Source organism: Branchiostoma floridae, chromosome 17, assembly GCF_000003815.2.
Source record: "Branchiostoma floridae strain S238N-H82 chromosome 17, Bfl_VNyyK, whole genome shotgun sequence".
Lineage (NCBI taxonomy): Eukaryota > Metazoa > Chordata > Leptocardii > Amphioxiformes > Branchiostomatidae > Branchiostoma > Branchiostoma floridae.
In genome coordinates this window covers 2,433,173-2,449,832 of record NC_049995.1, presented here as the reverse complement: position 1 = coordinate 2,449,832, position 16,660 = coordinate 2,433,173, and the positions used below count along the sequence as shown (strand labels likewise).

The 16,660-nt window shown below is 41.1% G+C and overlaps 1 protein-coding gene across 1 annotated transcript in view; it reads right to left on the bottom strand.

Annotated features, from left to right (window-relative positions):
• Positions 1-99: 99 nt before the first annotated feature.
• LOC118404893 (protein eyes shut homolog) overlaps positions 100-16,660 on the bottom strand; it is a 21,813-nt gene continuing 5,252 nt past the window's right edge. The window contains exons 2-25 of the mRNA XM_035804274.1: positions 16,232-16,378; positions 15,786-15,985; positions 15,240-15,325; positions 13,745-14,031; positions 13,123-13,263; positions 12,412-12,640; positions 11,841-11,924; positions 11,319-11,494; positions 10,464-10,623; positions 9,662-9,855; positions 9,091-9,264; positions 8,760-8,843; positions 8,308-8,438; positions 7,741-7,855; positions 7,162-7,324; positions 6,530-6,690; positions 5,650-6,180; positions 5,260-5,381; positions 4,550-4,694; positions 3,754-3,902; positions 2,255-2,316; positions 1,814-1,900; positions 1,080-1,192; positions 100-306 (exon numbers count right to left, since the gene is read on the bottom strand). Of these exons, the coding sequence (XP_035660167.1) occupies positions 143-306; positions 1,080-1,192; positions 1,814-1,900; positions 2,255-2,316; positions 3,754-3,902; positions 4,550-4,694; positions 5,260-5,381; positions 5,650-6,180; positions 6,530-6,690; positions 7,162-7,324; positions 7,741-7,855; positions 8,308-8,438; positions 8,760-8,843; positions 9,091-9,264; positions 9,662-9,855; positions 10,464-10,623; positions 11,319-11,494; positions 11,841-11,924; positions 12,412-12,640; positions 13,123-13,263; positions 13,745-14,031; positions 15,240-15,325; positions 15,786-15,985; positions 16,232-16,378 (3,905 nt within the window). The 3' untranslated portion in view covers positions 100-142. The remainder of the gene's footprint in view (positions 307-1,079; positions 1,193-1,813; positions 1,901-2,254; positions 2,317-3,753; positions 3,903-4,549; positions 4,695-5,259; positions 5,382-5,649; positions 6,181-6,529; positions 6,691-7,161; positions 7,325-7,740; positions 7,856-8,307; positions 8,439-8,759; positions 8,844-9,090; positions 9,265-9,661; positions 9,856-10,463; positions 10,624-11,318; positions 11,495-11,840; positions 11,925-12,411; positions 12,641-13,122; positions 13,264-13,744; positions 14,032-15,239; positions 15,326-15,785; positions 15,986-16,231; positions 16,379-16,660) is intronic.

Below are 16,660 nucleotides of genomic sequence, written 5' to 3'. Positions count from 1 at the left end.
GCAACAGAAATCAGAACATGTTTGAAAACAATTTTACTCAGATATTCAAAAATTTTTGATCTCTTATACCAGTGGTCGACCTCAAAAAAGGCTAGAGTCATTTTTTCGTAGATTTTAGAGAAAGCAGCTGTGAATGCTAATGTCATCTCCCATCGCAGCTGTAGACATTGTTCCCACGGTCTGCCTGTGCGAGACTAACCGCTGACGAGTCCCTGTAAAGGATGACGTCCCTCACACAGCCGGTCAGGCCGGCCGTGTACAGACCAAAGGTGGACACCGTCACGTTCGCACCCAGCTCAAATCCACCTGGAACACATTGGGATGAAAATTTTATAGCAGGAACAACATTAGACTTGGGCCTTTTTTGAGGCTGTAGGGGCAGTGTGTTCATAATCTACTGTGCCTAGGGCATTATATTGGAAGGTGGAGTCCTTATACATTACCTGTAACACATAGGAGATGAAAACATTTTACAGTGAGGAACGACATGAACACCTCTGGATTTGGGGAACGGTCCTGTTGTGCATTTTTTTAGGCCATAGAATTTTAGAAGCTGTGCATTGATAATCCACTGTCTTGGATATGATATTGGAAGGTGGAGCCCATCCCTCTCCTTCCATCACCTTTAGTTTTACCTTCCAAAAAGCAAAGATTGAAATTTTTACTTATAGAAAATTTAATATTCCTTGATACAGATTGTTGAATACATTGTGTATTCTTTTTGACTTTTGGCAATATCACAAAGAAGATACTGCAGTACTCCCTTCTTTCTGATAGGTGGCATTGCATGCACATACAGTGCTGAAGGGCCATCACTTGAAAAAGATGTCTTTCTAAAAGTTCCTACATTAGGGGTGGGTACTGGTACAAAACTTTTTTCTTGTTGGACTGGTCCAGAAAAAACGGACCTGAATAAAATCAGTGGACCGGATATCAGACCAGTCCGAAAATGAGCAGATTATGACGGTAGGCGTTCATGTGTGTTGGAGCTTACAATTTCAATAAAAGAACGAAAAACAAATTTTCTGTAACGGTACCCACACCTATCCTGCATACATGTAGTATGAAACTGCACTTACCTATGTGGAAGAGTCCATCAGTGTTCAGGCCCACTGAAGCGCCCCCTACATCAATGCCGTTAACTGCAGGGTAGGGCTGCCCATCTAAGTACATGGTGACCACCCTTCTGGACCTGTCAATCAAAAACAATAAAGATTTGATTTGATTTACGCAACTGTATAGAGAGAAATACAGCCAAGGTTATCCAACTACATTTGTATAGCAGGTAACTGCACAATACACAGTCAAAAACGTTTATGATGCGTTTTCAGGTACATATCGAGTTTGTTTTTACGTACTAGGTTTTAGAAGGTACAAAATGTAGTCTGTGTACCAATCTTCTTCAGTTAACCATTGGTATGGAGCACACAGGAAGAGAATAAGCAGAGCACTAAATTTCTAGGCTTAAACCTTATTTGGTAACCGTTACAAATTCACTATTGGAAGATTAGCAACATATTGACACACTGAAGAACTGTGTAATGTTTAAAGCCTCTGTCTATGAAGGTTTTGATGTCGGGATGTTTGTACGTTTGTGTTTATGTGTGTTCAGGAACGTGTGTTCTTGTGTGTGTTATTTGAATACATAGAGTGGCAGGAAGTGAGTGGGAAGACTTGCAGTGATGACAGAAAATAGAGTTCAGAGTTGGCAGAACTAGTCATAAATCAGACAAGACATGGAAGAGGACTCTACATGTATGTCATGGCGACACAACAACATTGGAAGAGTCTATTTCAGCACAGGGGCTCCCACCTCTGTATGATGACTGAATGCCACAGGCCGTCGTCCACATCAGCTGTTGACTGGATGGTTTCCTTGGCCAGGTACCCCAGGTTGATACTGTGAGGATGCACAGAGGTAAGCATTAACTGTAGTTCATACATTGCCTTTCTGTGTACAGTGTTTCCAGCCAGTGCAAGAACAAGGAAACCTACATTGTAGATACATGTACATAGAAGACAGCACACACACACTATTCAACATTTTTTGGTGGGAGGGAGTTTGACTTGTGGGTATTAATAACCAGTATGTAACACCATTAATACAGAGACCAACTGTCTCTTCAAAATTATCACACTACCAGTCCAGGAAGGCTGACCAAGATGCCAAAAAGTGACATTTACAACATACTCGTGCAAATGGGTTATCAGGTACTTCCATGCAGGCAATACAGAATTAGGAGAAGTAGTTTACCTGAAAAGTAGTTTTCCATCTCTCACACCAAGACCCATGTAGTCTTCATCATCTGTGTCAGTCTGTAAAAAAACATAATGTATAAAACATCATTAATATGCCCATGAAAACTCCACTGTTCTAACACCATGCATTTAGGATTTCTCTTTTTTGCGGTATGGGCTATTGATATACAGAAAGCTACATTAAAACCATTATGTATCATATCAAATACATTATAGACAACATATTAGGTACATGGCTCTTGTATCTTTTGTATGAAAGCTACTACCCAATTTACATGTACAGTCAAACCTGTACTAGCGGCCACCTTTGCATAACGGCCACCTGCCCATAGTGGCCACCTTTTGTCGGTCCCTTGGATTCGTAATGATTAAGAAATAGGCTTAGCGGCCACCTGTCCAACGCGGCCACGGCCACAAGAATTCCGGTCCCGCAGGTACAAAAACACTGCCGATTACGGCCACGCGGACCGCTGATCTATGTTTCGGCACGCGTTCGGCCATATACAGCGGCCGTATCGTCACCCTACGCCGGATTTGAAACCTCTTTGACTTATTTTCAAAACAAAACTTCGTAAAGTGGCGCTACCCATACCCGCTGACAAACGAGGTCATATAAGGTCAATAGACGACACCAATATTACGGAGGTAAATTGTGTTAAAGTTACATTCTAATACACTATCGCTTAGGTTAATTTACATCACAAAAATTTCAAAATAAATTGTTACAAAGACAAAATGATATGAACTTCAGACTATGGTGGATTTCATTCTTACATTTATTAAGAGATAAGTCTAAAATGACGTGACTTTTCATGTGAGTACTACATTAGCATAATCTGACGTGTGAACGCGAGCGGGAACACACGGACGGCGAAGTATCAAAGGATACAAGACGAAAGATCAAAGAAATATGACGATACCGGTCTCTTCAGACAATATCAACTGTACATTTAGAACATTTAAAACTTTTTATAGCTTTTGTTTTCTTAATACATATAGTGTAAAAATCATTGCAGTACATGTACAGTACTGTATTATGTGAATAAAGATCAGTGTGTACTAAAACCATGTGTAACTTATTGCTTGTGGTCAATTAATTAGCATATTCTCTATAGTGGCCACCTCTCTATAGTGGCCAATTTTGACCAGTCCCTTGAGTGGCCGCTATAGACAGGTTTGACTGTACATGTTCATGTCCTATGCTGACGATACTGACACGCAGAAAGAGGGTGGTATGATTCAGTAAATTCACAGGAACATGTGGACATGCTGGTGTCACCTCTCCAAGGATGAACTGAACTGAACTGAAATTCAAGTTCTTTTGTGGTGGTTTTATTTTGGCAGAGACTGTTGAATTTGCAGTTCAAACAATTCTTTACTACTTAATATAACGTTGTGATACACTGAAAACACATATTCATGATGTCATTAATTTGCGTGGGGAAAAAGTCACTGAAAATAAAATTCCCACAAAAGTTTCAAGATGTCCAGTACCTTTCCATTCCAGAGAATAAGCCCCTCCCCCTGCGTGGAAGTGAAGTTGAGTGACAGCTGTGTGATGGTTGGGTTCCTGAGGGCGTGGTCAGGGTCCTGGTAGAAGATGTGCCCGTCTCCCTCAAACCTCGCACTCTGGAAGGTTATGGCTGAAAATAGAAGACAGAAACTTCAGTGCTTGAATGTGTTAAGAGGTTGAGAATACACTCTACTGTGCTACAACAACACATTGTCAGTGATGAACCCAAACCTTGCACTCTGGAAGGTGATGGCTAAAAATGGAGGACATAACTTCAGTGTTTGTGTTTAGAACTCTAGAATACACTTATACAGTGCCACAATAACATATCACCAGTGATGAACCTAGATCACCTGGTGTTGGGTCTTTATTTGCTAAACAACCTTACCTGGGCCAGGTGGCTCACTTCTCTGTTCCTCCTATGGAACCACAACAAATGTAAAGCCTTTATTTGCTGCCTCCAGAATAGTTTAGAAAATTTTAGATATCCTAAATGACTCTTTTTTTTGCTAGTTCTCAACTTCGCTTTTTGGGTTTTATTACATTTTTAAGTAAAATAAAACAACTCAGCAAAAACTTGTCTTGCTTTTTACAAAATGATACAAATGTACCTTGGAAATATTTAATTCAACAACAAGCAAACTTACTGTACCACACAGACAATTAAAGACACTGTGGACAATATTCTAATAAAAATCCAACTGTACTGAGACAGTAGACTGTATTTAGTTAAGAATAAATGCTCCGCCCTTGAGGCATAGCCAAAAAATAACTGACCATCAGTACAGTTTTCCCCTTCCCACCCCAGTCCACAGGCACAGGTGTGGCCGCCAGGTGTCTCCGTGGCGACACAGGTGGCGTTGTTACGGCAACCGTGGTTAGCACAGGATGCCTGCTCCTCACACGTCTCACCAACGTACGGCTGAAGGAACAAGAACAAAATTGTCATCATGGCGATCAGAGATGGCAGACTTTGCCCTCTTACACATTTTGCTTTCTGACACTTCCAGCCCCACTGGAAAAATCAGAGATGACCCTTTCAAAAAACGCAGAAATACAGACAGGCACATACATTTATGAAATCTTGAAATCAAGAGTAAGATATTAACTCAATGTAAAACAGATATGTTTGGGGTGTGCTAGTAGTACACTGTAAGGTTCATCACTACAAAGAAAATGAATATAAGACCACTCTATTATAGTTTCCCAAAGGAAAACATATTGTTTTTGCTGGTGTGTTCTTTCTTCTTTTTTTTTCTTCTGCCATGAACCAATCAGAGCTCAGAACTGCTGGTGACATCAGGATATTACCTGTTCCTGCAATATTAGCTGTTACAGCAAAATATGAACGCAATATTACCTGTTAGCTGATACCTAACCCTATATTGGTTATGTACAAGGCAAATTATTGGAAGAGAAATAATCCTGAATTTTCTTGAAAATGTTGCCTTTCTTAGTTTCTAGATTCCAAAGTAAAGTATATATACCTGCACACAGTCACAACTGAAGTCGCTGATTCCGATTGGCTGGCAAACACCATTGTTTCTACAGACATTAGATCCACATGCTGTACCATCACAGTCCCCTACATTCATACCCTCGGTGGCTCCTACAGGGGAAAATACGGTTACTGGAATCTTGATTTCTCCCATCATGTAACATAAGTCCTATTTTATATACATTTGATATACATGTAGAGAGAGGTGTATAGCACAGGTATATCTATATTTCGCATATTCAAATAATTTGTTTCTTCTTCAAAAAATGTTATTGTAAACTTTCCGCAGTTGCAAGCGGATATTTCAAGCCCAAACTTTTCAGTTCGGCTCAGATAAGAGGCAGTTAATTTTGTCTACAGTTTTAATACAAAATCTTACCATTTTCCGTCAAGTCATATTCCCTTGCATTCACCGCCAGCCGTCGTACACAGCCGACGAATCCAGATGGGTCGTCCTCCACCGCCATGTTTGCGACTAGGTCCAAATACGGTACACCGCCCAGATAGAAGTCTGTCCTAATGTCCAGTCCAACCATCGCCTGATTGGTCGCTCCTGTTACCTCCTCTCCGTTTATTCTCAGGTATCCGTCCTTCCCTGTTCGCCCAGCTTCTAGAACATACCATGTATTTCCGGACGTGTTGATACGCTGTCCGCTGCGTATGACTGCCGTCGGCTCTAAACCCAAATTGTAGCGAAACTCGACAAAACCGTCGAAGAGTGAAAGGGAGATGAAGTCTCCAGCACGGGAGTTTAAGTTCTGAGCTGCGTAGAAGAGGATTCCGTTTTGCGCGCCGGGCTGGAACTCCAACACGATCTGGGTTTCCACGCGGAGGTTCTGTCTCGGGAACGACATGAAGGAGATTGACCCCTGACCTCTCGTACCGAAGGAAGGATCGCTGATGGTGACACCTGCAACAAGAGACATTCTTTTAAATCTATTCAACTTTCGGTAAAAATTTTTCTCGTAATAGTAACTGTGATCATAATTGACTTAATTAGACTAGAATCAAGTCTACTTAGGTTTAGCCCAACCCTCTCATCCTACTGCTTTTCACCTTGAAGTCCCCAACAGAAGTCATTTTACACCTGGGTGAGGAAAGCTGTGTAAAGTGCCTTTGCCAAGAGCACAAGATTGGTAGCATGACAGGATTTGAACACAGGACCTCTGGCTTCTGGGCCAAACACCTGGCATTTACTGTGTAAACTTCAGTCTAAACTTGGAATCACAACAGAAAAGTTCCAGTATGTGTCTACTTACTCTGTCGACAGTCTGTGCCATTGGTTCCCAGCGGACAGTCACACCTGTAGGCCTGCCCCAGCGGAACACAGCTGGCCCCCGCGGCACACGGACTGGTCGTGTCACACACCGTCTCCTCATCCGCACACAGCAGGCCCTTCCATCCAGCCTGGCACTCACATCTACATGTACAACACAAACAGCATGTTAGAAAATCATTGGATAGCAAGCTTCACAACCACTCGATCTACTACATACACTGAGTGTCATCCTGGTTAGTTTACCAGGGCTCCAAGTCTCCAACACTCTCCCCTTTTTATGGAAGCCCGGGTTAAGTAACCAGGATGACACTAAGGCTACTATATGCTCGTCCACTGTATTGTGGGCATGTGCTCTCAGTAAGTCCTGGCAGTATTGTGTAATGATTAAGGCATCTTCAGAATCTGCAAATTAACACGTACGACCCAATCAAGACCCATCCCTCTCCTTGATAAATGAAGGGGGACCCACATGTCCCCTTGTCAGTCTAACCCCAAACACGAGTCTCACAGTGTGAACGTCTATCTATTCTTAGATAACAGTGTGATGGGGGTATAAAGACCGCAATGGAGATGGAAACAAATGTAACAGTTCTACAATGATGAAAAAGTCACCTGAAAGATGCGCCCATGTCCACACAGGTGCCCCTGTTGTGGCAGGTGTTCAGGGCACATTCCGACACCGAGCACTGTCCCACCATCCGACCAGACTGCACATGACCCACGGTCTGCCACACGTCCGATGGTCGGGTCCGAACCTCCATGTCATAGATGCACCCTGGGTAACAGAAAAAGACACAACTATTGACTTGATGTTATATACAGAATACAACAAAATTAAGTTTGCACAGTGAAACATACCAAATCCACTGACTTCCAAAAGCTTTTGGAAGTTTATGTCCATCCCATACATTTTGACACATAGGACAGTGCCCATCTCTGTTTCTTTAGACCTTGGGCCACACAGTTGCACAACCACTAAGCTTACTGGTAGTGGTGTGTTTTCAACTACTATACTCTTTCTCATGTCAGTGTTTAACTTGAATAATAAGCAGAGAAAGTAGAATGTACCAGTTTTATATTAAGTCTTTTGTAAGACCACCAGGTCTAGATGTTTGTGTTCTTGTGTGTCCCTAGTTATTAGAATACACTGTCAGTAGAGTGGCAGGAAGTGAGTAGGAAAATGGTTTTTACCTTGGAATCCAGACGTGAAGTTGACAGTGTTTGGCATCAGTGCCAGTTGAAACATGTCGTATCCACCCAGGAACAGCTGCTCCCCCTGTGCTAGGTTCAGTCCTATCAAATCACCCTGTACAAAAGCACACTCCATTGTTTAGATTTTACGCATTGCAAAAACACATTTCAACATTACATGGTTGCTCTTTATGTGGGTTACATTTGAAGAAATGTGTAAAATAATGAAGATTGAGAATTCTGATTTGAAGACAAAGTTTTTCTTCCAACTTGATCTCTTGAAGTTCTTAATTTTTTTACATCACCCATACTATTGTTGTGGTATGGAAATAGAGAAAATATTCAGAATCTATACAAGAGAAAAGTTAAAATATTAGATAATGTCCATTATACACCAAAAAATTCACAGGAAAGAAAGCTGACCAGACATGAATCATGATATTCAAATTCATAACAGCCAACATTCAGTCTAACTTAAAATTTATAGACGCCAATTGTGAGTCAGTAGGAAAAAGTGTGACAGTCACTGTATAATGAAAATATGATATAACAACAACATTTTTGTACCTGTGATTCGCCTGTGACATTTGCCGCGCTATCCACCGACAACCAACCGACCTTGCTCTCCCGTCCCAAGGTCACCGTGTGATAGGGCAAGGTCAAGTCCAGGGGAGAGGAGCTTCTTATGTAGGCAGGGCCTAAAGAATTAGAAACCAACTTTAGGGATGTTCCATAGAAAGATTGACAGCTAAGGAAAAACCTGTTGTATGGAAATTTTACTATGCATCAAGCTCATAAACATACACAAATCAAATGTGTTTTTTGGACAAAGCTAAACGTCACTGAAATCTACAAATTTGAGGATTCCATAATCATTTGTGTCATTTTTCTCCAGTCAATTTTGCTCTTAGGAGCTGCATCTTACATATTGACCACCAGGATAGACAAAAATTGCAATCAGAATCACGATGCTTGTATGATTGTAGACATAATCGTTATCTAAGTAAGAAGCAACCTACCTGACCCCAGGTCAAATGTAAGGACAACATGTCCGTTCTCTATGCCCAAAGCAAGGTAGTCATCTCCCCAACCTGGAACTTGGTCTGGAAAAGACAATTGAAAGTTCATATTTTTAGTACATTTATGAGGAAAATATTGTACAACTTACTGCAGGTTGAATCACAATTGTAGAATCAGTGTTGTAAAGTCTTTTTATAGCAGCTGAGTTGTTTTCAACTCTATCTTTCAAAAGCATTAGATTAAAAGCATATAAATAATTTTACATTTTACATGTTGTATCATGTAACCTTTTTGTGAGTGACAAATCCTCTACTTTTATCATGGACTTACTTGCTTGTCCAGTGTACAACATAAGGGAACTGGTCAGAGCAGAGTCGTTGTTGGCGAGAGCGAAACTGAAGCGGACTTCGAAGAAGAAGTTAAGCCCAAGGACTTGTGGGTAGGCAACGTATGAGCTGTACCCAAAATGCTCCCCAGTGAAGGATGGACGAGTGATGTTCAACGCTGGAGATAAAATTAAAAAAAAAAAGTTATTCAGAGATCATGTACAAATTGCAAAGATCCTGTTCCAGTGATAGCATCTAAGAACGGAGTGATAAATAGCCAATCAGCATGAAGGTAAGGCAAATGATGGCCAATCAGCACCAAGGACATATTGCCTTGAAGTTCGTACCATCTAATCAAACATTCTGTTGTGCTCAACATGATTTGTTTGGTCAATAGCTGGATTAGTTATTATAACAAGTACAAGCAACAGAAAGAGTCAACACTTTTCCCGTACAACTACATACTGAACTGTAATAGAAAACTAGAATTATCATTTGCATCCACAATTTGCCTCCTGAGAAACAAAAATTGATGTAATTTGTAATAAAAATGGTAATAGACAAAGACTACCCACCATCCTCACAAGTGATCCCTCCTCGACCATATGGGCACAGACACACAACTCTCCCGTCAGTCTGTGGGAGGCAGGTTGCACCGTGAGCACACGGGTTTGAAGAACACACATCCCGCTCACAAAGCTCCCCGCTGTACAGGGGATGGTTGGTCCCGTTCTTAGGGCAGTCACAGAAATACTGGCCATCCGCATCTCTGGAAAAACAGTTGTAACTGATTAGGATCATCAGTCTTAAAAATGGGGTGACAAATAGCCAATCACGGTGGCCAATCAGCACCAAGGGTATGATAAGTGATAGTCAATCAGCATTAAGGGTATGATAAGTGATAGCCAATCAACATTAAGGATATGATGAGTGATGGCCAATCAGCAGTAAGGATATGATGAGTGATGGCCAATCAGCAGTAAGGGTATGATGAGTGATAGCCAATCAGCACCAAGGGTATGGCAATGGATGGCCAATCAGCACCAAGGATATTATGAGTGATGGCCAATCAGCACCAAGGGTATAACAAGTGATGGCCAATCAGCACCAAGGAAATATCACATTGGTACTAGCCAATAGGAAAGAGAGAAAGAGAAATTAACCATCATTTAAAAAGGCCTTTCAATAGAATTTGACAGTTTCTATATCTATGTGTCCTATTGTCATGTCACCTCATTAATACTTTGATACGCATACAAAGTGTCTTTACTTTATAACATGATAGAAATGGTTTATTTGTGTATCTTAAAGTTGGTAGTATCAACTATTGTTCAAGATTTCTTAAGGCTCTTGCAAAGTTTTCACAAATCATCTTACAGTCTGCAAGTTCCGTTATTTCTGCAGGGTATGAACTGACAGATGGAATGAGCCACACAGTCTCCCACGTTCTCTCCGTCCGCAGCGTCACTGAAGAGGTCATACTCAAGGTCGTTGACCTGAAGGGCTCCGATGCAACCCTCAAAGTTCACCACGGGTCCTTGAAAGTGAACAACAAAAACAAAGGGATTTAGATACACCAAAATAACAGTTACAAGTAATTCTCAGAGCCACACCTTGAGCACGTTAAAGAACCAACCGCACTTATCAAAAAGGGTTGGGGTTCTTCCCGGTGTGAATCTATCTCAATATACAGCTTGTGCTGTTCAGTGCAAACCTGCTGTGTTATGCCATAAGGCGGTTTGCAATACAAACAAACAAAAGCATCTCGGCATAGAAATTTATGTTTCATATTATTCTATGAAAAAAAACCTTCAATCGTCTATCAGTAGTTTTGAATATCCCCCCTACTCATTGAATAAAATCTTCACCATTTCTGGTGGTCAGATCTTTACTTACTTGGTAATCATTGTAGGAGGGACTTCCTTTTTTAACATTAACTTTTTTTTGGTTCTTGAAAATATCTTTAAAAACATTACGAAAATATGTACTCTATGAAGAAATGAAATTTCCAAAACAACTGCCGCTTTTAAAATAACTGGCTCTTTTGAAAATAACTGCCCGGTACCACTTTTAGAAAAAACTGCCGCTTTTAGAGAATAATTGCCACTTTTTTAAAATAACTGCGACTTCTAGGAAGTAACTGCCACTATTAGAAAATAACTGCCTCTTTTGAAAATAACAACTGCCACTTTTTAAAAATAACTGTCGCTTTCTTAAAATAGCGTGACTCACCTGCTGTAGGCACTGCCGTCAGATCCGAGGGCAGACCCCCCAGGTAGAGAGGTCCGAGGGATTTCTGTGCAAAGTACGTCCTGACCTCGTTTGACACGGGTGCTGACCCGTTCACCTGCACAGACGCGCTGCACATGCCGCGGATGTTGTTACCAATGGGGCGGGGGCGGCTTTGTCTGGAAGCAAACCAAAATCATCTCAGATTTATTTGTTAAATGTACATAGATAAGGTAAACAGCTCAATGGTACATGTATATTGTGACATAGAACGAATGATTTATTTTCTAAAAGACTACTTAATCTATAGCTTGTCAAGAAGGTTTAGAATATTTCACATGAAACTACATGTACATTAGACTATTATAGTACCTGTTAACTTGCACTTGCAATATCATATACATGACTTTGTAATACTATTAGAGAATCAAGATAGAATAATATGGACACATACAAATGTGAGACCATTCATGGAATGATTATTTTGTAGTATCAAGATGAATGCAACAATCTCGTAGTACTTACTGGATAAGAACCGATGTCATCAAGTCGTTATTGACGGTGATTTCTGTGTTTATGACAAGAACCATGCCTCTTCCACAGCTGAACCTGTCATAAAACATTTCCAGAAAGAAATGAGTTGAAAAAAACAAGAACTGTACACCACAAAAGAATGACAACTGGCAAGTGCGTAATGCCGGCACCATTGTTGATAGTGAAAACATGAACAATGATCGAATACAAATTTATTGAAGGAACATTGATCAATACACTACATAGTTGTCTTTAAAGTACCGGTACTTAAGTTGGAGAGATCAAACATTCTGTCACCTGTTAAACCCATACACGCTACATCACTGTGTCAGGCCATTGTTGATGGTAAAATCATGTCAATAAATAATAGCGTATACAAGAGTATTGAAGGAATATAATATAAAGCACTGTTTTCTCCAACACCATACAGAGTTTTTTTGTCACCAGTAGTTAGAAATATGGAAACATTTAATAATCTCTCCTGTCAAATCCCATGCCAAATTCATTCCTAAAAGAAATCCTCCTCAAGATATGGGTTAAGGAAGTCACCGATAACCCTTACCTGTACCACAAAGTCCCATCTTCAATGTACAGGTGAACAAATTCTGCATCGCTGTTGGCTCCCACAGAGCCAGCAATCCCATCATCCTCTGCTGCATACAAAATGGTGGCGTCCGTGGCGGTAGTTTTAAACATGACAACGATGTTGTTTGTGTACTGCTGGGTCAGGTCCAGGGGTGCGTACTGTAGGTATGTGTTCCCAGAGAATGATGGGAAATACACAACTAGATCTGGAAACAGAGAGAAATGACAAATTGGTGAAATAGAAATTGAGGCAATTATGTTAAATATCTCTTCAGATTTTAATAAGTCCCTGTTTATAGAATTACACGTAAGATACAATTTTCAAGATACTGTCTTATAAGAAACAGTTCACATAAAACGTAAAACGGTAAAGGCAGCCTATTTGAGACAGAACTGGGGCAGTGGGCTGATATCCACTGTGTCTTAGGGCACAGTATTAGAAAGTTAAACCTACCCTTCTTCTTCCACCACCTTTTACCTCCCAAACCAAAGTCAGGAACACATTTTTACAACTTCAGATGGAGTGAGGAAAGTCCTGCAAAGTGCCTTTCTCAAAGGACACAAAATCTAGCCAGAAATGGAACTCATAACGGTTACCTCTTAATCTTAACGATATATACTCTAGCCTATCGACTCACCCATCTGACACCACTATAAATGTTTCGCACATTGCGTGAAAATGACCCACCTTGCTCACACCTGTCCCCTGTGAAGTGAAGCCGACAGTCGCACTCGAACTGCAGCACGCCTCCTGTCGTCACGTCGCGACACGTCCCGCCGTTCTCGCACCGCGTCTCGCTACAAGTAGGAGGAGGCGGCACAGTAGGCCCTGGGGGGTAGGTTGGGAATCGGCAAAAAATCTAGTTTCAACAGTTGCTTTCAAAACAGTAGATTTCGATCACAATTACAGAGTATGCATCTATCATCACAGCACAGCATCCAAAACACGTCAAGAAATTTACATTTTCCTGCCCAAGACTTTATTAGAAAGACTCATTGCCTGCTTATTGTCCTACCAAAAATTCTACATTGCACTACTGAGAGCCACATATTTTCTATAGAACACCAACAATCGCATGCGGTCCTATAAATCACTATGATTGATAATGTCAAAGGTCCAACACGCTCTGGATATCCTGAATGAGCGCATCTGGGACAGGTCTGCACCCCAGATGTGCTTCTATTCCAGAAGCACATTTGGGTTAGAGCAGATCTGGGATAAGTCTGTATCCCAGATGTGCTTCTATCCCAGGTGCGGTTCCGGGATGAGGCGCATCTGGGATACGTCAGAGGCAAGTGGAGGAGTCTACCTGGGAGCGGGGTGGGAAGCACGTCACATTCCTCCACGTTCTCTCCGACGAGCGAGTAAAGGAAGTCGTACGGGACTGCGTTGATGATCAACTCAGAGACACATCCCTGGAAGTCGTATACGGGTAGACTTGATATCAAAGGGTCGAAGGTCGGTGGAACTCCTCCCATATACACAGGTCCCATCTGTTCCCCAACGTTGTTGAAAAAGTAGGTTGGACGACCGGCTTGGGCGGGGATGCCGTTGTCAATGGTTACTGTTGCTTGGCAACCGGGTCTGGATATGTGCCTAAAGTGGGCAGAATAGTTATCATTATGTATATTGTATAAACTTGTGATGTAGCCATATCAATGATATGTCAGTTGTATTAATTAGTATGTAACCATTGTAATACAAAACAAGAAAGCAGGTTATAATACCCTCCTTGTTTACACCCTGCCACTCCACAATACTGACAAATAAGTACAGACACACGCCAATTGCAAGACAAACACACACACATTTTCATGGAAATTTTAAACTTAAACTTTTATGGTACTTAAGCTACAGTCAAACCTGTATTAGCGGCCACCTTTGCATACCGGCCACCTGCTCATAGTGGCCACTTTTTGTCGGTCCCTTGGATTCGTAATGAGTAAGAAATGGGCTTAGCGGCCACCTGTCCAACGCGGCCACGGCCACACGATTTCCGGTCCCGGAGGTACAAAAACACTGCCGATTACGGCCACGCGGACCGCTGATCTATGTTTCGGCACGCGTTCGGCCATATACAGCTGCCGTATCGTCACCCTACGCCGGATTTAAAACCTCTTTGATTTATTTTCAAAACAAAACTTCGTAAACTGGCGCTACCCATACCCGCTGACAAACGAGGTCATATAAGGTCAATAGACGACACCAATATTACGGAGGTAAATTGTGTTAAAGTTACGTTCTAATACACTATCACTTAGGTTAATTTACATCACAAAAACTTTCTAAATAAATTGTTACAAAGACAAAATGATATGAACTTCAGACTATGGTGGATTTTATTCTTACATTTATTAAGAGATAAGTCTAAAATGACGAGACTTTTCTTGTGAGTACCACATTAGCATAATGGGCGAATCTGACGTGTTCACGAACGCGAGCGGGAACACACGGACGGCGAAGTATCAAAGGATACAAGACGAAAGATCAAAGAAATATGACGATACCGGTCTCTTCAGACAATATCAACTGTAGAACTTTTAAAACTTTTTATAGCTTTTGATTTCTTAATACATATAGTGTAAACATCACTGCAATACATGTACAGTACTGTATTATGTGAATAAAGATAGGTGGGTACTAAAACCATGTGTAACTTATTGCTTGTGGTAAATTAATTAGCATATTCTCTATAGTGACCACCTCTCTATAGTGGCCAATTTTGACCAGTCCCTTGAGTGGCCGCTATAGACAGGTTTGACTGTATTTGTTTTAGAAATAACACACAAATGTTTTACACTTACTCAATGGTGACAGAGACTTCATTTCCATGATTCACCAGAGCGTTGGTATCCACGAGGAAACGCTCGATGAAACAGGAAAAGTGGTACTGTGGGATAGAAAAAAATCATCAGCACATTCAGAAGGTCTGTCTTTTCATATAGGCCTGGGACATATGGCTACAATGGATATCTACTACCTGTAGCAAGGAAAGGACTTATCAAGACACTTATCATTTTTTTTTATTAATATGGAATTAGTCAAAGAAACTAAATGTTCATGGGATTACCATCTTAAACTGCAACAGTCATTCTATAGCTTTTACCTTTACAAAAAAAAAAAAAAATTTAAATATCTCTTCCATAGACAATTATAAAGGTCTTATTCTACCACCTCTGAACTATTCTTCCAGTCACTCCTGCACACCTGACCCTTGCATTGACACCCACTCACTTCTTACCACTCTACTGACAGTCTATTCACATAATTACGGACACACAAGAACACAAACATCATAAACATGAAACCTCAATACACAGAGGCAACAATGATGAAAATATGTCACTTACATAGAGGACTCCATTCTCCACATACAGGTGAATGAAATAAGCGGCTGCCTGTGGCGTTCTGTAGTCCTGTACCGCGTACAGCAGTGTTCCGTTCTCGTGGGCCGTACGGAAGCTGACCTGGATGGTGTTACTCTCCTGGACAGTGTAGGCAGGAAACTCCAGGTACGAGTTGGTCAGGAACTTTGGGGTCACTATTCTCACTGGAGAAGACAGAAATTCATTCTTCTTAAGTCAGATTCCTTAATGCCAGGCTAAGAAACGTCAGAAAACAGAAAAGTCAGTGACCATACAAACTACAGCTTGTTTTATGAAGACTACTAGCAATGGGGAAAAAAGCTGATTTTTAAGTTTCTTATCGATGACATTTCATAAGATACAAGGCAAGAAATGTTGAATATATGTCTTCTCACCTGAGTTGCAAAACTGTCCAGTATACCACCACGTACATTCACAGCGTGCAACAGTCTGTCCGTTTACGACCTCCTCGGTACACGTAGCGCCATTCTGACATGGATCGTCCTGACACGTGTACACAGGGGTAGGAGTGGGGGTTGGGGTGATGGTTGGCACCGGGGAGGGGGTAAGTGTTGTTTCTGAAAAAGAAGCAACATTTAACTTTAGCACCTGGTGAGCAAAACAATGTCAATCACAATCATTAGTTTGACCAATGAGAGCATGCCAATTAGCAGTTCAACCAATCAGAGTACAGCTGCATAAAAAATATTGAACTTCATGGTTTTATGTTTTAATTTGCATTTCTATTTTGACTGAGGTTGACAAGGCTACAGAATGTCTATACAGCTCCCATACTTGTTACAAATTTGCTCCAAAATATGTCCGCATACAAGAAACTAATCTATCTTTTTAAGAAATTA